Below are 22,025 nucleotides of genomic sequence, written 5' to 3'. Positions count from 1 at the left end.
CCCCGCCTCACCCCGCCCCGCCCCACCCCGATCGCACACAAAGGGGAACGGGCTCCCATTGGCTTGGTTATTTGTAAAAATTACAGAAAGATGACGCGGCCACTGCCCCGCGGACAGTGTCTCCTGTCCTTGTTGCTCTTGTTCGGTGGCGGGGCCGCTCCGCTCCATGGCCACCCCGAAGCCCCAGCACAGTGGGCCAGAGGACCGGTGGAGGCGGCCAAAATTCTATACGCGTGTTGAGCTCCAGAGTCGCTAAATGGGACTCGAATCGAACGTGTGACCCCACCAATGGATTCCTCGTTCGGAGAGCAATCCATTGATGGGGTCACACGTCAGGTTCGAGTCCTGTTTAGCGACTCTGGAGCTAAAAACGCGTCTAGAGTGTTGTCCGCCTCCACCGGTCTTCTGGCCCACTGTGCCCAGCACGCCCCAGCCAGGCTGGCGCGGCAATGGAAAAATTTGGAGATGAGAGAGCCATTCAGCGGTCGCGGCAGCAGTCAGGGTGGCGTTTTATGGCCTGCAAGTGTCATTGTCATCGACTGGACCGCCGCGGCAATGGCAAGCCAACCCCCAAACCCACTCCACCCATTCGCACCCCTCACTGCCTGTGTCCACCCCCACCCCGTATTCATTTCGAATACCCCCTTCACAAACCGGACCTCGCAGGAAGGAACACCCTCTGGTCAGCGACACGCCGCAACCGAAACACCAACTCTCTCTCTCTCTCTCTCTCTCTCTCTCTCTCTCTCTCTCTCTCTCTCTCTCTCTCTCTCTCTCTCTCTCTCTCTCTCTCTCTCTCGGCCTGCCACGGACAGGGCCCGATGTGATAATAACTGGAATCAATCGCTCTATCAAACGATTGTTTCCGCGAGGTCAATTAAACATCCGGTTCCGCGTTCCGGCGAAGGGCGCGCCGATTTATTGCTGCCGATTATGTGTGGCCGGCCGCCCGTTTTCATTCATCAAGTGGCAAATTGATGAGTTTGTTATTTTTTGTTCTTTTTTGGGGGGAAGATGGTTGTCAGGACGCGTGTTTGATTTGACCTGTACTGTCCAACTGTTGAAACGGTCCGAGTTGACGTCAAACAAAACGAACTACGCGGTGACTCACCTGTTTATGCCTTTCATTGGACTCGGAAAGCCCAGAGGCCCGATCTATCTGCCAATTGGTCGACTACCCTAATGATCTGACCGAGCTTAAGGTGACATCTCCCTCCTACCCCCCCCCCTCTCTCTCCCTCTCTCCTTGATCGATCGATCGAATGACACTGTGGAGATGAGGTCAGGTTGAATCCTCCACTGCAAAAATTGTCAAGTCCAAATAACTGCAAGTACTGATAGTTTTAGTTCAGCTGACCACGGGTTGCTTCAGTCAGCATCACATTTCCAAGAAAATAAACAAGACTGTTATCAACTTTTGTTGACAGTGTTGAGTCCTTGATGCCGCTGGCTCGATCACTTCGGCCCAAAGTCGCGCGAGTCGTATTCCACGCGGCGTTTCCAGGCTTTTGTCTTTCGCGCGCGTCCGTCCGAGGAGGCGACCCTCACGATCTTCTCCAGTGTCGTGGTTGCCCAAATAAGGCCCCGCCGCACAGTGGGCCAGAAGACCGGTGGAGGCGGCCGCAACTCTTCACGCGTTTTGAGCTCCAGAGTCGCTAAGCAGGACTCGGACCGAACGTGTGACCCCACCAATGGATTCCTCGTTCGGAGAGCAATCCATTGGTGGGGTCACACGTTCGCTTCGAGTCCCATTTAGCGACTCTGGAGCTCAAAACGCGTCTCGAGTTTTGTCCGCCTCCACCGGTCTTCTGGCCCACTGTGCGCCGCATGATTTGTGGCGTCCGCGCCTCCGAGTCGTAAAGCTCTGATATTCTATTCCGCGTGCATGGGGGAGGACGGCGCGGCGCGGGCAGGTGGCGTTTGAATGGCGCCATTTTGGGAAAACCCTTTAGCGCCTCACGAGTGGCGCGGCATGGCGCCGCCTCGCGCCGCCGCGACACTGGGAACTAAACTACTGTCCGGTCACGTACAGTCGCGCAACGCGATGGAATGTCTCGAAAGACGGATTCGACTCTCGTTCTGCGGAAGAATGACACTCGAACTTTGAAAAAAAAAAAATCACTTAAGCGATCATTGAACTTCACATGGAATTTGAGTGATCGTCTGACAAAACAACCTCTCTTCATAGGGAGGGAAACCCACGGTAGAGGCGCTTTTATAGACGAATGTCACACAATTTACTTCTAAGAAACGCCGTGCAGTCATGATACTGAGCTCAATCGTTCTCATTACCTTACGATACAACTCTATCATAATTCTAAAAAAAATTGATTGTAAAACGAAAGAAACTGGTTGTACGTTACTGAGAACCCTCCCCGTAGGTTACTACCTTCGCTTTGCTGTCCTTATACTAATCTTTTTGTTCCTATTACGTAGAAAACGCTCAGTTAGGGTCTTGAGAGTGTTGCAATTCACTTCTTCGAGTTTCTTTTTCGCGCTCAAATTAAAGGCGGCTTTTCGCGCCCTTTTTAATCAGCTTTCTGAAACAATCGCTGCACGCGTGGGGGGCGCGCCCGCAGACTGATCCCGAGAGTCGCTCTGTCTCTCTCGCACCTCTGCGGGACGCCCCACGAGTGCGAGAGAGACGGAGCGACGACTGCTGCATTCACGCACATCCACATTGGCATTCAGCGAGCGCGGCCCGAACGGCGGGAGAAATGTCGTTGAGTGGTACGCCTGATGCGTGCCGGGCCGGGCGGGCGCAAGGGGGGGCCGGGCCAGGGCTGCCAACTTGACAAATCGACTGGCTTTCCTGTAAGGTGATGCTACGGGCCCGAGACGGGGATGTCTCTCTCACGCACAACGGCATTGTCTCGGTCGAGCCGTCGAACCCTGCCGGGCTTCGGGTGGACAAAAAAAAAGGGGATTGGTGGTATGCGAACCACCAACCTCGAGAAACTTGCATTGTTAGGACTAGGGGTACGCGCCGTTTAGTGTGGGCGCGTAGTGTGGCTGAGCGATGCGAATTTGTGCACTTCGGACTTTGCTTATGTAGACGAAATGTGCAGCTTGTGGGCTCATATTTAGTGAAATGTAGGTCTGAGGTATAAATAGAAGTGGGTTTTTGTTATCAGCACACAAAAAACTGTTGTGATCAACGTCAAACTCGATTCCAAAATTTTTGGGCCAAATTGGTCAAAATTCGGTAATGCGTGAGTCTGGGAAAAAATTGGAAGTCATTTTTGAGTTCAGCACACCAAAAACTGCAGGAAACAATATAAAACTCAATTTGAAAATTTTGGTCCAAAATGACCTAATTTGGGATGAAAATATAAGTCTGGAGTCGAAATGGAGGTGATTTTTGTTATCAGCACACAAAAAACTGTTGGAATCAATATAAAACTCAATTCAAAAAATTTTTGGGCAAAATTTGGTTAAAAATTTTGGGAAGCGTGAGTTTGGGGAAAAAATTTGGGAAATTATTTTTGAGTTCAGCTCATTAAACACTGCAGGAAACAATATAAAACTCGACCTGAAAATTTGGTCCGAAATGACCTAATTTTAGATGAAAATTAAGTCTGGAGTAGAAATGGAAGTGTTTTCATAATCAGCTCTCCGAAAACTCCAAAAGTCAATATGAGATTCGATAGAAAAATATTGATATCAAATTGATGAATAATGGGTAAAGAATGGGTTGGTCTTCATGGATCACCCTTTGTCGTCACCAATACCCCGATGCCACACCAATGGATTCCTTCAGTCGAGTAACATTCCATTGCCAGCATGAATCGCTTAATTTGGGTACTTGTCTGCTTGAGTCACTATTAGATAATCTTTTTTTTCAAACTCATGAATTCACAAATTTATTAGTTATATTTTAGAAGCCTTTTTCATTCTTTCATTTAAAAACCCGTGAATTAAACAATATAGACTGGAATATGTAATCATAGTTTACATTAAGTGACTCAGTTTAGGGCAGGCTGATCTGAAACATTTGACGGAGAACAAGTTTTGTCAAATTCAGTGAATCGTCTCATGAAGTCAAATGCAGAGGCCACTTGTTGCTCAATATGCCAACATAATTTACCTTATTCATGCCTCGTGATATTTAATCTTTTGGGGAAAAAGAATACATTATAATATTAACATTGGGCTTACATTCAGAGAGCCAGCTTTTAAACCATTACCAAAACTTAGTTCCAGTTGTCGGACACAAACTTTGGTGAAGTGAAAGGAATCGTGTCATTAAATCCAATTACCAAGTCACCCACCGCTCAAAACCTGAATCGTCTCCTTGAACCCAATATTAATTCAAAATCTGTTAGCACAAATTCATTGCACTAAATACATCTATATATGGATTCTTTTAATCAATAGATGTTAGTACTAGAATATTTTTGTTAGCTTGCAGCATTGCAATAGAATGTCTTTCCCGAGACAAAACCCAAAACAAATTTAAAATTTTTTCTAATTTTAACAGAAGTTTTTCATGCATTTACCTGATTTGATTTACTATGAAATTTAAAAAAAAGGAAATATCAGAGAGAATAAAATAAGTAGATGCACACAAAGGCAAAGAAAAATTCTACCTATTTTCAATCCACAACTACAAACACAGTGCACTGACCTGAAGGGAAAACCCCGAGGGGGAGGGGGGGAGGGGAAAGAAAAACGCAAACCATTCTCACATTCAGTTTTCGTATTTTCCTCTGTTGACACTCCGGAAGGGTTTCAATCATTCTAGAATGTTAAAAAACTATCTCAGTACCTATTTGAGAAACCCTTTGCTCTTTTGGTTTTTTTATTTGCACAAGTGCGGGCCCGTCTTGCAGACGGCTTTCAAGCGCGGCAGCTGGATGAGAAATTGGGCAGCCACACCGCCGCCTACCCAAAAACCAGCTAATTACCTAGTTTAAAACGATGTTTTGAAAATTTCAAACGATGATAATTTTTTTTCTGAGAAAAATCCCCTGTAGGATGTTTAGGGACACCCGGTGTGAAATTTGGATACTATTCGTTCAGTAGTTGCTGAGAAAAGTGAGTGATTACATACAGACAGACAGAGAGACGGACAGACAGACTCACGACCAGTCACTTTTTGGGCCCCCAACACGGCAAGGGCTTCGCTATCGCTCAGCCAAAAAAAAAACTTGGAATTTTCTGAGTATGGGCTTTTAATAAGTCCAAAATCTCCGATGATTTTTTGAATTAGTTTTTTGTAGGGATAGTACCAAAAAACATTTTTTGAACAGTGTGTGCCTGCGCCCCTGTTGTAGGTTTTCACCCAAACAGATTTCAGAAATGAAATAATTTAAAGTGGCAGAGGTTAGACCCCCAGTCCGATTCCTAATGTTGACTTTCCTGCAGGTTTGGCGGTGGACCTGGGGATGGTGATCCTCTTCAAAGCCATCCCCCCCGAGAGCACGGACGGGGAGCGGCTGGAGAAGTCACCGGAGTGCGCGCACCCCCGGGGTGTGCGTCAACCCTACCACATCAAGTCTCTGTGAGAGAGCTCGACTGTACCTGGCCAACTTTATTAATAGTCACGGTGGTACACTGTTTAAAAAAAAGTTGAAATCTCTGAAGACGTTCATGGTTGACCGACTCTTCTAGGAGTCAATCAGATGGTTTACGTGATTTTTGTCTCCTCGACAGACAGGCATGTGTCCACCCCCACCCGTATTCATTCGAATACCCCCTTCACAAACCGGACCTCGCAGGAAGGAACACCCTCTGGTCAGCGACACGCCGCAACCGAAACACCAACTCTCTCTCTCTCTCTCTCTCTCTCTCTCTCTCTCTCTCTCTCTCTCTCTCTCTCTCTCTCTCTCTCTCCTCTCTCTCTCTCTCTCTCGGCCTGCCACGGACAGGGCCCGATGTGATAATAACTGGAATCAATCGCTCTATCAAACGATTGTTTCCGCGAGGTCAATTAAACATCCGGTTCCGCGTTCCGGCGAAGGGCGCGCCGATTTATTGCTGCCGATTATGTGTGGCCGGCCGCCCGTTTTCATTCATCAAGTGGCAAATTGATGAGTTTGTTATTTTTTGTTCTTTTTTGGGGGGAAGATGGTTGTCAGGACGCGTGTTTGATTTGACCTGTACTGTCCAACTGTTGAAACGGTCCGAGTTGACGTCAAACAAAACGAACTACGCGGTGACTCACCTGTTTATGCTTTCATTGGACTCGGAAAGCCCAGAGGCCCGATCTATCTGCAATGGTCGACTACCCTAATGATCTGACCGAGCTTAAGGTGACATCTCTCTCCTACCCCCCCCCCTCTCTCCCTTCCTCCCTCCCCCTCTCTCTCCTTGATCGATCGATCGAATGACACTGTGGAGATGAGGTCAGGTTGAATCCTCCACTGCAAAAATTGTCAAGTCCAAATAACTGCAAGTACTGATAGTTTTAGTTCAGCTGACCACGGGTTGCTTCAGTCAGCATCACATTTCCAAGAAAATAAACAAGACTGTAATCAACTTTTGTTGACAGTGTTGAGTCCTTGATGCCGCTGGCTCGATCACTTCGGCCCAAAGTCGCGCGAGTCGTATTCCACGCGGCGTTTCCAGGCTTTTGTCTTTAGCGCGCGTCCGTCCGAGGAGGCGACCCTCACGATCTTCTCCAGTGTCGTGGTTGCCCAAATAAGGCCCCGCCGCACAGTGGGCCAGAAGACCGGTGGAGGCGGCCGCAACTCTTCACGCGTTTTGAGCTCCAGAGTCGCTAAGCAGGACTCGGACCGAACGTGTGACCCCACCGATGGATTCCTCGTTCGGAGAGCAATCCATTGGTGGGGTCACACGTTCGCTTCGAGTCCCATTTAGCGACTCTGGAGCTCAAAACGCGTCTCGAGTTTTGTCCGCCTCCACCGGTCTTCTGGCCCACTGTGCGCCGCATGATTTGTGGCGTCCGCGCCTCCGAGTCGTAAAGCTCTGATATTCTATTCCGCGTGCATGGGGGAGGACGGCGCGGCGCGGGCAGGTGGCGTTTGAATGGCGCCACTTTGGAAACCTTTAGCGCCTCACGAGTGGCGCGGCATGGCGCCGCCTCGCGCCGCCGCGACACTGGGAACTAAACTACTGTCCGGTCACGTACAGTCGCGCAACGCGATGGAATGTCTCGAAAGACGGATTCGACTCTCGTTCTGCGGAAGAATGACACTCGAACTTTGAAAAAAAAAATCACTTTAGTGATCATTGAACTTTACTTGGAATTTGAGTGATCGTCTGGCAGAACAACGTAAATCTTCAAAGGGAGGGAATCCCACGGTAGAGGCGAATGCCACACAATTTACTTCTAAGAAACGCCGTACAGCCATGATTCTGAGCTCAATCGTTCTCAGTACGTTACGATAGAACTCCATCATATTTCTAAAAAAAATTGATTGTAATGCGAAAAAAACTGGTCGTAAGTTACTGAGAACTCTTCCCCGTAGGTTACTACCTTCGCTGGGCTGTCATTATACAAAGCTTTTTGTTCGTATTATGGAGAAAAGGCTCAGTTTAGGGTCTTGAGAGTGTTGCAATTCACTTCTTCGAGTTTCATTTTCGCGCTCAAATTAAAGGCGGCTTTTCGCGCCCTTTTCAATCAGCTTTCTGAAACAATCGCTGCACGCGTGGGGGGCGCGCCCGCAGACTGATCCCGAGAGTCGCTCTGTCTCTCTCGCACCTCTGCGGGACGCCCCACGAGTCCGAGAGAGACGGAGCGACGACTGCTGCATTCACGACTGCTGCATTCACGCACATCCACATTGGCATTCAGCGAGCGCGGCCCGAACGGCGGGAGAAATGTCGTTGAGTGGTACGCCTGATGCGTGCCGGGCCGGGCGGGCCCAAGGGCGGGCCGGGCCAGGGCTGCCAACTTGACAAATCGACTGGCATTCCTGTAAGTGTGATGCTACTGGCTCGAGACGTGTGATGTCTCTCTCACGCACAACGGCATTGTCTCGGTCGAGCCGTCGAACCTCGCCGGGCTTCGGCTGTGGACAAAAAAAAATGGGATTGGTGGTATGCGAACCACCAACCTCGAGAAACTTGCATTGTTAGGAAAATAAAACTTGGAAGTTTTCTGAGTACTGGTCTTTGAATAAGTCCAAAATCTCCGATGAATCTATTTTGAATTAGTTTTCTGTAGGGATAGTACCAAAAAATCATTTTTTGAACAGTGTGTGCCTTGCGCTCGCTGTTGTAGCTTGTTTTCATCAAGCAGATTGCAGAAATGAAATAAATTTAAAGTGGCAGAGAGGTTAGACCCTCAGTCCGATTCCTAATGTTGACATTCCTGCAGGTTTGGCGGCTGGACCTGGTGATGGTGATCCTCTTCAAAGCCATCCCCCTCGAGAGCACGGACGGGGAGCGGCTGGAGAAGTCACCGGAGTGCGCGCACCCCGGGCTGTGCGTCAACCCCTACCACATCAACGTCTCTGTGAGAGAGCTCGACCTGTACCTGGCCAACTTTATTAATAGTCACGGTGAGTACACTGTTTTGAAAAAAAAAAATGTTTTCTCTGAAGATGTTACATGGTTGACCCGACTCTTCTAGAGAGTCAATCAGATGGTTGACGCTGATTTTTGTCTCCTGGACAGACAGGCATGCTGTAAAAAAGAGTGCTGTAGACTAAAGTAAGCGTCAACTCTCTGGTTGACTAGGTTGACTCTTTAAAAGAGAAACAGCAGAGAAATCGATGAGACAGAAATTGTTCGAGTTTTTTTTTTTTGGTTATGTTGACTACACCCAGAAAAATGGTTTCTTGTTTTTTGATTTTCTTGGTTTTTGTACGAAAAGTAATCTTGACACAAGAAAAATTTTCTTCTTTCAAGAAAAAAAAATTTGGATCAAGAAAAATTTTCTTGCAAAAACCGAGAAAAGTTAAATTTTTTTGATCCAAGAAGTCATATTTTGGGTGTACTGCAGGGTAAACGAAAAGCGTAAAAAAAGTTTTTCTCCGAATGCATGTCATTTTCGCCGGCGAAAACAGCAAGCTGCGTCTTCAAGCGGTTTCGCCTTGTTTACTGGGAATCGAATGGAGGCACCGAGGGTCGCCGTTCGGCGTAATAAGAAGCCGAGGAAATACGGTCCGCCCAGCCCGCCAGCCCGCCAGCCCAATCTCCAAGTAATAAGACAATAAGTCAGAGTTTTCCCGCTTCGAGGTATCGATCGGTGGCAAGGCGGAGGCAAGCAAACAACGAAAAAAAAAAATGCTCACACAAAAGTTTTTAGTTCTGTTTAAGAAATTTTTAGGTAAGGAAGCAGTATTGGATTTGTAAAAAAATTTTTAAAAAAAAGAACTAACAAAATGGAAAGAAAAATGGGGAATTAATGGCGTTTACAGTAGCAGAATCGGCTTTGTAAAAAATTAATTTAAAATAACAAAATGGAAAGGAAAATAAAAAGGGAAATTAATAGCATTTTATATTTTCTCGTCGCCCGGGCAGGGCCCAAGTGTTACTCCGGATCGTCACGGCACCATTGGATTTTAGTGCGAAACTAGTCTGCGGGGACTGAGAGGACTTGCGCGTGGACTCGCGCGCGCTCCGACGGCCCCGACGGACGGGTAGTCATTTACCCACCCGCTGGGCAGGAAGCTACCGACCGGCCGCCCGGCGCGTCGCTCTGTCTCTCTCGCACCCACACGGCACGGCCAATGAGAGAGAGAGAGAGAGAGAGAGAGAGAGAGAGAGAGAGAGAGAGAGAGAGAGAGAGAGAGAGAGAGAGAGAGCCTTGCCACACGCTGCAATGTGTCGATGCCACGTTGTGTTGCATAGACAAGAGGAGTGGAATCGGGCGCGATTCGTTTTGTCGCGTGAGAGGCCACATCAGATGCTATGCATTAGCACACCGCGGAGAGAGAGAGAGAGAGAGAGAGAGAGAGAGAGAGAGAGAGAGAGAGGAATCGGTGTGGTCATCACAGGGCCACCGGCGCGATGCCCTGATGCCGATCTGCATGATGGCCGCGAGCTCGCACTCCTCCACCTTCTTCTTCTTCTTCTTCTTCTTCTTCTTCTTCTTCTTCTTCTTCTTCTTCTTCTTCTTCTTCTTCTTCTTCTTCTTCTTCTTCTTCTTCTCCCTCTTCTTCGCGGACAAAGTGCTACCGTGTTATTGCCGCGGCGGCCGGGCTGCAGCGTCGCGCGCTGCCGGTGTGCGCGCTGCGCGCTGCCAGTGTGCGCGCCTTACACCGCCTTATGTTGGCACTCCCGAGCTTTCCAAACGGCCGGCCGGCCGCGCCAGGCACTACTGCCGGACGCACGCAGGCCGTCTCTCTCGCACCCCCGCGGGACTCCCTGCGAGTGCGAGAGAGACGGCGAGGGGACGAGGAGCCCCAGGTCGTTCAATAACTCATTCTAATCTCCGCCATGCTCCGCCACCATGTGCACAGACTCGGGCGCGCTTGCCTCCTGCTCCTCAATTGTAGCAAATCAGTCGCCCCCCCCTCCCCTCTCTCTTCTCTCTCTCTCTCTCTCTCTCTCTCATCCCTCCCTCCCTCTCTCTCTCTCTCTCTCTCTTCTCACTCCCTCTCTTCTCTCTCTCTCTCTCTCTCTCTCTCTCTCTCTCTCTTTTCTCTCCTCCCTCTCTCTCTCTCTCTCTCTCTCTCTCTCTCTTCCCTCCCTCTCCTCTCTCTCCCTCTCCTCTCTCTCTCCTCTCTCTCTCTCTCTCTCTCTCTCTCTCCTCCTCTCTCTCTCTCTCTCTCTCTCTCTCTCCCTCCTCGGTGTATCTCCTCTCGCGGTTTTTTTCTTGCCCCACAAGGTTAGGCCCCAAGTGAGCAGCACTGCGTTGTGTCCGGCCGAGACGGAGGACCCAGCAGACTGATTCCGAGAGTCGTTTTCGTCGCTCTGTCTCTCTCGCACCTACACGGGACGCCCCGTGAGTGCGAGAGAGACCAGTGTGCCGGACAAGTCTGCAGGACGCGCCGAAAAGGTGGACCGCACCGAGGGATCCCTTCGGAAAGCTGTCCTTGCGTCCCTCAAAGCAGAAAACGGGGGTAACGTGACGTTCCCCGAACGGAATGCGGCGGGCCAATCTCACATCTAGGCGCGTTATATGGCGCTCCACCGTTAGGGTGCTATCTGCAGACTGATTCCGCGGGAGTCGTTTTCGTCGCTCTGTCTCTCTCGCACCTACACGGGACGCCCCGCGAGTGCGAGAGAGACAGAGCGACGAACGACTCTCAGTCTGCAGCACACTTGCACTTGCGTTTCAAGAAGCCGTCCCTTCGAGTTTCTTTTCCCAGCCCGAAGGCGGCGCAGACTATGTCAGATGGGGCCATGCGGCCAGAGCACAGTGGGCCAGAAGACCGGTGGAGGCGGCCAAAACTCGAGACGCGTTTTGAGCTCCAGAGTCGCTAAATGGGACTCGAACCGAGCTTGTAACCCCACCAATGGATTGCACTCCGAACGAGGAATCCATTGGTGGGGTCAGACGATTAGTTCGAGTCCCATTTAGCGAGTCTGGAGCTGAAATCGCGTGCAGAGTATGTCTTCTGGCCCACTGTGGGAGGGGGTTAGAGCTTGTCAAAACCATCGGGGGAAAAATAACAACCTCACTGCAAGAATTAAGACTGTTCAGACAATTAAAGTTCGTTTTTTACCGGTGATGACTCTCAACCAAATCGACGGATTTGAGACGTTTGGCGTATCCCTTCGTTTCGAGAACGAACACTCCGTCTTGATTTTGCGGGATATCCTCTGAAACCTGCCGGATCAGTTCCACTATTTTTTCATCAGTGTGTAGTAGCAAGTCCTGTTCTATCGCACGCAGAATGCTGAAGCGTGCCAGGGCGTGGCGGGCAGGGGGAGGGGGAGGGCGAGGGGGGGGGGGGAGTGGGGGGTCGCGGCGCCTGGCAGAGGCGGCGGCTCGTCCTAACGCCCTGCAGGTCGTCTCCGTCGCACTCGCGGAGCGTCCCGTAGGGGTGAGAGAGAGAGAGAGAGAGAGAGAGAGAGAGAGAGAGAGAGAGAGAGAGAGAGAGAGAGAGAGAGAGAGAGAGAGAGAGAGAGAGAGAGAGAGAGAGAGAGAGGGACGAGTCACTGTCGTACCTTAGGTCTCATTAGCTGGACAAGTTAATTAGGCGGCTGGAGAAGCTGGAGAGGCACTGGAAGTCTGGAAGCAGGCGAACAGCATTAGGTATCCCGCATACGAAATCGTCACCCCGCATCGGGCGCTATCACTATCTAAATGGATCGCGGTGCGTCGCGGTGCGAGTCTGGAGGCTCCGGACGGCCCCTCATGGAAATAGCGCCTTCCGAGCCTTTTGCAGTGGCGCGGCGCGGCGGCGGCTTTGGCGCGGCTGTCGCGGTAGAATGTGGATTTTATGCGCAGAGTGTCCGTGTGTCCGCGAAGGGCTGCGCCGAGGGCCGGGCTGCGCCTGATGGCAGGATGGGAGTGGGCGGAGCGGCGCCGAAGGACGCGTTTTGAGCTCCAGAGTCGCTAAACAGGACTCGAACCGGACGTGTGACCCCACCAATGGATTGCTCTCCGAACGAGGAATCCATTGGTGGGGTCACACGTTCGATTCGAGTCCCATTTAGCGACTCTGGAGCTCAAAACGCGTCCGTGATTTTGACCGCCGCCCACCGGTCTTCTGGCCCACTGTGTTGCTCTGGACGCTCCGATTGGCTAAGCGGGTCAGCCGATACAGTGTGCCCCACACGTCGTAAAACACGATCTTGTCGCGTCGCCTAGCAACGGGGCGTGCCACCGTAACGCCACCGCACTGCGATAGGTGTGAATTAAACGGGATAGGTGTGAACGAAACGGGCGCGGCGTTCCAATCGAGTCCGTGTTATGACTCGATGATGGTGACGTGTGTTCTGACGGGACATGTCGGCGTTGCAGCTAATGAGGCTGCACCGCGACACAGTGGGCCAGAAGACCGGGGAGACGGACAAAACTCTAGACGCGTTTTGAGCTCCAGAGTCGCCAATCAGGCCTCGAACCGAACGTGTGACCCCACCAATGGATTCCTCGTTCGGGGAGCAGTCCATTGGTGGGGTCACACGTTCGGTTCGAGTCCCGTTTAGCGAGGCTGGAGCTCAAAACGCGTTTAGAGTTTAGCTCGCCTCCAGCGGTCTTCTGGCTTACTGTGCGCGGGTACACTTAAAAATAACCTCAAAATAGAATTTTAGCAGTGTATCTTTGCCCGCTGACGAGCGGTTCCCACCGTCATTTCGAACAGTGCACCCACACGCGGCGGCACGCGCCATTGCGTCAAAGAGGCAGCCATCCGTCGGCCGGGACGCGAAGCGACGCGAGCCTGTTGCGCTGCCAGGTGCTCCCTCCCTCGCCCGTCTCTCTCGCAGTGTGCTAGCAAGGGGTGCGAGAGAGACGGAGCGTGCGTGCCGCAGTGTGCCGCCGAGATTGGCGTCATTTATATAAGGGTTGTTTACAAGCGAGGGGGAAGGTGTCGGAGCAACAGCTCGAGGTGTGCCTGCCTCCCTTCCAGTGGAGGGTGCGGCACCGCGCCACGCCACTGCCAATGATGACGTTTCCGGCAGGCAAGGGAGCAGCAGGCAGCAGCCTCCACCGGAAACAGGAGAAAGGAACAGCCTACGAGTGCTTTCCAAAGGAAGCCCTCACCGGAAGTTCTGAAAAAATGACAATCATTTCTGAAAAAAAAATACGTTTTAAAACGTTTTGTGGAAAAAAATCAGCATTATAAAAAAGTTAGCATGATAAATAAAAATTTTAAAAACTTTTTGTATTTGAAATAGCTAAGATCACTTTTTCAAAAAACCTAATAACTCTCTTTCTTTAGTACAAACAAATTACACTTTGTCTTTCTTTTTTTTTATTTCTTAAAAATAGTGAAGGGCTTGTGCAAAATTTACATTAATTCTCATTTCGTACCTTTTGTGTCCATGTTAGCCACGACTTTGAGTTGTGACATCAGCGACAAGTATCCGTGGCGTGTCCCCGCCACTCGACAGCGGAGACACACTGTAAATATTTCCAGAATGCGATGCGGGCGCGTGGCGGTGCCTCGCGGGGCGGCGAGGCGCGCGGCGAAGGGAGGAGAGAGAACACATTTCCTTGGATGCGCTCGATTTCTCTCTCCGCCCCGCGTTTCCCGGGAAGGCCTTTTTCCCCATCAAGTTAGCATCCAGTTCCTTTCGCACCATGTAGTCCCCGAGATAAGGATAAGACTCCGACCCTGTGGCACCGAGGCGCCGCACAGTGGGCCAGAAGACCGGTGGAGGCGGTCAAAATCCCGGACGCGCTTTTAGCTCCGAGTCGCTAACCAGGACTCGAACCGAACGTGCGACCCCACCAATCGATTGCTCTCCGAACGAGGAATCCATCCACGTTCGGTTCGAGTCCCATTTAGCGACTCTGGAGCTCAAAGCACGTCTAGAATTTTGGCCGCCTGCACCGGTCTTCTGGCCCACTGTGCCTCACTGGCAAAACAAGTCAAATCGACATTCTGATTTTCCAACTGCGCTAACGCTTTCCGTTTGCGAAATAAAAACCCTGGAAATTTGAATTTTTGTTAGTTGGCACTCTTCGCCCCGGCTGCTCCAGGGTGGGATGAGGGACGATGTCTACGGGGCGGGGGTCCAGGAGACCGGCCAGGCCGGGCTAGGCCCCTGTGCTGACTCAGCGCGGACGGACAGGGCTGGGCCGGCAGGGCTGAGCTCGCTGGGTGTGCAGGGCGTGGGGCTGGCACCGTGGGGTTGGCACCTCTGGAGAGCCCTCTTCGCTGAGACGCGCCGAGGGCAGGCAAGGGTTGGTAAAGCCTCTCGGATATAAATACTGCGGGGATAAAATCCTCAAACTCCTTTGCCTTCGCCGCCCCGTTTTTGCGTCTCTCGCTCTTAATCGTCGTCGCACAGTGGCCCAGAAGACCGGTGGAGGCGGTCAGAAGCCCGGACGCGTTTTGAGCTACAGAGTCGCTAAATGGGACTCGAACCGAACGTGTGACCCCACCAATGGATTGCTCGTTCGGAGAGCAATCCATTGGTAGGGTGACACGTCCGGTTCGAGTCCCATTTAGCGACTCTGGAGCTCAAAACGCGTCTAGAGTTTTGGCCGCCTCCACCGGTCTTCTGGCCCACTGTGCGCCCCGCTCGGCCCGGCCGGAGTCTGGAGTCCGGGGCTGGTGGCTGGAGGGCGGTGAAGTGCCTCTAGGGCCACTGGAAAAGGGCTTCTCCAGTGCTTTGCGGTCTGGGACCTAGCAGAGGGCAATCGGACCGCACCACCCTTCACAGAATGGCGAATTTTAAAAAATGATTTCGAACTTCCCTCGTCCCGCCGCGGCTGTCGAGGTCTGTTCCGCTCCCACACCGGAAGTCCACGCTACCAGTGTACGGCCGGCATGCCGATGCGGCACGCACTCTGCCACCGCTTTGCAGTGTAGGCACGGCCGACCAGCACACTGATTCCGAGAGTCGTTTTCGTCGCTCTGTCCCTCTCGCGCTCGCGGGGCGTCCCGTGCAGGTGCGAGAGAGACAGAGCCTCTTCTTTTCTGCCGCGGCGAAATCAAGCGGCCATTCGAAAGCAGGCGACGGCGCGTCGCAAATCGTGTGAACGGCGTCCGGGGCACGGCAGCAGCGCGGTGCGGGTTAGACTGCGCGTTTAACTTGTCTATCAAAAGTTTAAAATTGAAAAAAAAAATTTTTTTTTTATTTTTTGCAATGATTCCTGCTCTTTAAAAAAGTGCACCAATCAATTTTTTTGCTCTAATTTTTTCCGCTATATTGTCGAGTACCTATATATTACACTCACTGGGGAAAAAATAGTGACATGAAATTTTTTTTGCAGTGTAGAGAGTTTTGTTGGTTTATCTTTCTTTGTTTTTTTTTTTCGCCGATTCCGTGAAAGGGGAAAAAGTGGTACGGAGGAGCAGGGGGTGGTGGGGCAGCAGCAGACTGATTCCCAGAGTCGTCGCTCTGTCTCTCTCGCACTCGTGGGGCGTGCCGTGTCGGTGCGAGAGAGACAGAGCGACTCTGGGAATCAGTCTGCGGCGCGCGTGGTCAGCGTGCCGCGGGGCGTGGCGACCCGCCGCCGGTGACCCGCTAGTGTAAACAGGACGTTTTGTCGACGCCAAGCAGGGAAGCGAGCATTCCGTGTGCACATGCACGACGCATGACGCCCGGGGGAGGGGAGGGGGGAGGGGAGGGGGAGGGGAGGGGGTAGAGGGACGGGGGCTGCTTTAGATGGGGCTCTGGCCGCGGGCTCGGCCTGGACGGACATTCGAGGGTGATGGACATCGTGAAACTCGGCGTCGGCCCGCGTCGCCTTGCGACCACCTTGCGCTGGGCCCGGCATACCAAGCAGCGGCGAGCAACGCGAAGCAGCGAGACTGAGAAAAGCCCGGGGCAGCGCCGCCAGTCCGACACTGTCTCCAGTGACGACCGTTAGTCGAGGTTTACGGACAAAAAAAAAGCCACACTGAAAAAAAAAAATTATCGAGGGGGGGTATGCTCTTTTAAAAACCTGGACCCGACCATGACGCTATTACGCTCTGTTGTGCCTCGTTTTAATCAGGATTTAGCTAAAATCGCCCCCAAAAAGTGGTAAATATTGGAGAACTTCAGCTACTACGCCACTATTTCGCGTGCTTTTACAGATGGAGTGATCCGACTTCCACACGAGTGCATAACCCCTCGAAAAGAAATACATAGAACGAGTAATTTAAATTAATTGACTAATTTTTAGTTCATCTTCGTAAAGGTTACGCCACCGGATTGATTTAACACCTGTGCATTTTTCTTTTCTGTTTCAGACATTTTGAGTGGCATTTGTGATAACAATAACGAAAAAGACGACGACCGGGGGTACAGAGGTAAGTCGAACCCATTCGCCCACTGTGTTTGTGTTAGTGCGTGTCTGTGTGTGGTGTGTTTTTTCCTTAAAAAAACTAATTATATTGCTTGTTTCCTTCTTTGTCGAGTCTCTCCCCTCTCTAGTTCCACCCCTTACATCCCCCTGCAACTCACGACACACCTTTCACTAATACACATAGCTAGTTCGAATTGTTTGCGGCAGAGACCTGTTATTTTCGATGACTGAGACCGAATTCTGCGATGAGGTTTAAATAACGCGATTCCTTCGCAGTAAATCGGTCCCTCGGATTCCGCCAATCCAGTCCGGATAATCGGAAATCGGCACCCCGCTGCCCTTCATGAAGACGCCCTCCACTGTTCTTCGACACAATGCATCCGCACCCTTTTGTCCCGGACCTCCGCTCTCTCTCTCTCTCTCTCTCTCTCTCTCTCTCTCTCTCTCTCTCTCTCTCTCTCTCTCTCTACCCTTGCCCTCTCTAACCACCCCGTTTGCTCATTTTTCCTCGCCAGCCCTAAGCGGGGAAGAAATGAGAGAGAGAGAGAGAGAGAGAGAGAGAGAGAGAGAGAGAGAGCAGACAATTTGGGCGACCACGGCCGGCCTCCGGCCTAGAGGCGCAACCCATAGAGAGTCAGATAATGCACATATAATGCACGACAAAAACATGGGAGCAATTTGGACGCCCTCTATCTCTGAAGTCTTCTCTGTCTCTCTCCCCCCCCCCTCTCTGTCTCTCTCTCCTTTTGCTCGCTTCTCCCTCTCTGTTTATACATATTTTGTCCTGTGCGTTAATTTCCCTTTATCCATGAGTGCTTCCAGCGTTCTGGTCATTTTTCCGCCGTGGCCCCGCTGGTGATGCCTCTTCGAGCGAACCGCGAATACGAATATGCCGCTGGCTGGGGAGAGATAATACTCGGAGTGAATGACCCCTCCGGGCACGCCGAGTGTACCCGAAGTGTACCCGAAGTGTACCCGAAGTGTCCCGAGGAATCTGCGTCGCTGCGGATTCAGATTGAGATTGGTGTTTGAATCGGGATGGAGTGAATCGGTCCTAACGACCCGGTCGGGGCGACAGGTGCTGCCCACCGTCACCCACGGGCCGCCGGCAGTGCTTCGTCTCTCTCTCTCTTTCTCTCTCTCTCTCTCTCTCTCTCTCTCTCTCTCTCTCTCTCTCTCTCTCTCTCTCTCTCTCCTGCGCGGTGGCCCGCGAGTGCGAGAGAGGCAGAGCGACGAAAGCACTGCGGGCTCCTTGAACTAATTTAGCGTCGCGTCACCGCGCCGCCCGTTGCGGAGCGGAGCGTCGCCCTGGAACGGCCGTCGAGCATTAGCGCTCTCTCTCTCTCTTTTCTCTTTTCTCTCTCTCCCCTCTCTCTTTTCCCCCTCCCCTCTCTCTCTCTCTCTCTCTCTCTCTCTCTCTCTCTCTCTCTCTCTCTCTCTCTCACCTCTCCCCCGGGACCACCGACCTTTATTTTGCCTCGCGGTGCTGCCAACAGCGCTTCAATATGTTTTCCCGCGCCGCCGCCGAAACGAAGGGCAGAACGACCCGAACGGAACGAAAACTTGGATAAACATTTTTAAAAGTTGCTGCCCGCGCGGCTTAACTGCGACGGTGTAATGTCTGCCGTAATGGCGCGGCCTGGTGTAAACAAGCGGCCTCGTTTGGTTGCGCCGCGTTTCGACTGCTCCGGGGGAGGGGGAGGGGAGGGGAGGGGGAGTCAGACCTAGGTGTCCCGTCCCGGCGCTCGCGGTGATTTGTGATGAACGTTTTGGCCAACTTCTGGTGCCCCTTATTACATTTTTCCTTCTGGCAACTCTCAAACAGTCGCGCCACCTAATAGCCGTGCTGCCGTCGTCCCCCCCCCCCTCCTCTCTCTCCGCCTCCAGAGAGCAGTTTAGAGTTATGCTACTCGCGCAGGGGTAGAAAGAAGAAAGTGGTGCCGCTGAAGGTGGGCTGCTCGGAAAGCTACACTGGAAAACGCACTGCTTCAAATTTCGCTGGGATGGGAAACACACTCATATAAGTGACTTCTTGAATTTAAAAAAAATTGCGGTTTCCTTTTTTTTTTAGAAAATTTTTGTTCGATGTTGGAGTTTAAAACGCGTCTAGAGTCTTGGCCGCCTCCACTGGTCTTCTGGCGTGCACTCTGAGGGATGAAAACTGTGTGCTTGTCCAGAGTGACAAATTTGAAAACTGCAGACGTCGCCGAGGAGAATTCTTCCACAATTAGCAGTGTCTCCGCTCGGCCATGTTTAAAACGCGCGCGGCCCAAAAACTTTGCAGCCTAATCGAATAAAGCGATGAAATGTGGAACATACTTTGGAGGCGAAATTAATTGCACGGTCAAGATTCTCACTCTCATCCACTCAGAGGACTGACTGCCACCATGGCGGACCTGGCATCTGAAACTGTGAAAAGCGCTCATAAGCAATAAATCTGACTGCAATTATGTGATTGCCTGCAAATGAAAGTAAAAAGGGAAAGAAGCGTCGCGCCTTCTCGCCCGGCGCATTCGTCCCACGAATTAAAGCGAATGTTTTAATTAGAGTAATTGTCGAGTGTCGCGACGTCCGTCGCGGCCGGCTTAGTCTAGCGTTCCGAATCCTTTTCTGGGGGATTAATCCGGGGTTCGTCCTGCATGCACTCGGTCTGGGACACTTTTCCTCGTTTCGATGTTTGTGTCGATTCCGGTCTGCAGTGTGGGCTCTGGCTCCACAAGTCTGACGGGATAGGGGCAAGTATGCGAGGGAAATGTAGGGTAAGAAAAGTACAGCCCCTGTGGCCTTTGGACATCAATTTTACTGTGTAGGGCAGCGGTTCTCAACCTTTCTCGGCTCGCGACCCCAAATTTGTAGCCAAAAATTTCCGCGACCCCCAGGAAAAGTTTCGCGACCCCACTGGACCCCTCCTTTAGCATGCCACTGCGTCTGATCCGAGGCGGGCATTTTGCTCCCTCAACGGGCAATTGGTCTTTGGACCTTCATTTAGCATGCCTCTGTTACGGAGTGCGATTATCAGTCTTAGTTTGGGAGCAGTATTGTCTCAAAGTTGGCCAAAACGCTCAGAAATGTCTTTAAAAAATCATGTTTTGGGTCGATTTTAAGCAGCCACTGCGTCTGATCCAAGGCGGGCATTTTGCTCCCTCAACGGGCAATTGGTCTTTGGACCTTCCTTTAGCATGCCTCTGTTACGGAGTGCGATTATCAGTCTTAGTTTGGGAGCAGTATTGTCTCAAAGTTGGCCAAAACGCTCAGAAATGTCTTTAAAAAATCATGTTTTGGGTCGATTTTAAGCAGCCACTGCGTCTGATCCAAGGCGGGCATTTTGCTCCCTCAACGGGCAATTGTTCCTTGGACCTTCCTTTAGCATGCCTCTGTTACGGAATGCGATTATCAGTCTTAGTTTGGGAGCAGTATTGTCTCAAAGTTGACCAAAACAGGCACAACGATTTTTCAAAGACATTTCTGAGCGTTTCGGCCAACTTTGAGACAATACTGCTCCCAAACTAAGACTGATAATCACACTCCGTAACAAATGAATGCTAAAGGAAGGTTCAAAGACCAATTGCCGGTTGAGGGAGCAAAATGCCCGCCTCGGATCAGACGCAGTGGCTGCTTAAAATCGGCCCAAAACACGATCCTAGCTACCTCGCCGCGACCCCTTAAAATTTTTTCGCGACCCCACTTGGGGTCGCGACCCTAAGGTTGAGAACCACTGGTGTAGGGCAGCGGTTCTCAACCTTTCTCGGCTCGCGACCCCAAATTTGTAGCCAAAAATTTCCGCGACCCCCAGGAAAAGTTTCGCGACCCCACGGAACCCCTCCTTTAGCATGCCACTGCGTCTGATCCGAGGCGGGCATTTTGCTCCCTCAACGGGCAATTGGTCTTTGGACCTTCCTTTAGCATGCCTCTGTTACGGAGTGCGATTATCAGTCTTAGTTTGGGAGCAGTATTGTCTCAAAGTTGCCCAAAACGCTCAGATATGTCTTTGAAAAATCATGTTTTGGGTCGATTTTAAGCAGCCACTGCGTCTGATCCGAGGCGGTATCTCGTCCTCCTTCAACGGGCAATTGGTCTTTGGACCTTCCTTTAGCATGCCTTTGTTACGGAGTGTGATTATCGGTCTTAGTTTGGGAGCAGTATTGTCTCAAAGTTGATGAAAACAGTAAAAAATGCCTTTGCATGCCATTTTGATCCACTTTGAGACAATACTGCTCCCAAACTAAGGCCGATAATCGCACTCCGTAACAAAGGCATGCTAAAGGAAGGTCCAAAGACCAATTGCCCGTTGAAGGAGGACGACATACCGCCTCGGATCAGAAGCAGTGGCTGCTTAAAATCGGCCCAAAACACGACCCCAGCTACCTCGCCGCGACCCCTCACACTAAATTACTATGTAGGTTTTTCTGCGCGCTAATGCACGAAATTATACATGCACTTCCTAACGCACGAATTTGTGCGCGACAATTCACGATTTCCTGCATACTTGCGCACGAAATCGTGCATTTTCGCGCACAAATTCGTGCGTTACGAAGTGCATGTATAATTTCGTGCATTAGCGCGCAGAAAAACCTACATAGTAATTTAGTGTGCTTAAAATTTTTTCGCGACCCCACTTGGGGTCGCGACCCTAAGGTTTAGAACCACTGGTGTAGGGTCCTCGCTCCTTTGAAGGACGCATAGGCCCACGCGGCCTTCACGGCACCACACTGTGATCTGAATAATAAATAGTCGAGACCTTTGCTTGGGTTTTGCCTCAGACTTTGCACTAACCTTCCCTTAATCTGCTCTGTTTTCCACCACACTGTCCTGTGTGTGTACTCAACATTGCATGGCACAAGTCCTGCTCACCGCACGAAAAAAAGTAAATTTCGCGCCACTCAGGCGATGTTTTTTTTTTTTTTGCTGTTGTATTTTTTTTTCTGGCGGCGTACTGCGCGACGTGAACGCGACCCCCACACTGTTATTTATAAGCGATAGGATGGGACTGTATAGATCCGCGAATAAAAAGATGTTGTATTCGTGTGCGTGCGTGTGTGTGTGTGTGTGTGTGTGTGTGCGCGCGTGTGTGTGCGTGGGGTGTGTGTGTGTGCGTGTGTGTGTGTGCGTGTGTGCGTGTGTGTGCGTGTGTGTGCGTTCTATGGTCGAACATGAAAGGGAAGGCCGTTCCGAAGAGCATCGGCCTCAATGCGCTCTGGTCTCCAGCGCCGCAGTTCCAGTGCCGTCCTAGAGAAACCTACACTCGAAAAAAAAAACA

The 22,025-nt window shown here is 51.2% G+C and overlaps 1 protein-coding gene across 1 annotated transcript in view; it reads left to right on the top strand.

Annotated features, from left to right (window-relative positions):
• LOC117644279 (nuclear factor 1 X-type) overlaps positions 1 to 22,025 on the top strand; it is a 134,635-nt gene that overhangs the window by 93,958 nt on the left and 18,652 nt on the right. Inside the window, 2 exon segments of the mRNA XM_034383600.1 lie at positions 8,285 to 8,468; positions 16,713 to 16,772. Of these exon segments, the coding sequence (XP_034239491.1) occupies positions 8,285 to 8,468; positions 16,713 to 16,772 (244 nt within the window).

Source organism: Thrips palmi, unplaced genomic scaffold, assembly GCF_012932325.1.
Source record: "Thrips palmi isolate BJ-2018 unplaced genomic scaffold, TpBJ-2018v1 HiC_scaffold_18, whole genome shotgun sequence".
Lineage (NCBI taxonomy): Eukaryota > Metazoa > Arthropoda > Insecta > Thysanoptera > Thripidae > Thrips > Thrips palmi.
This window is presented reverse-complemented; position numbering and strand designations above follow the sequence as displayed.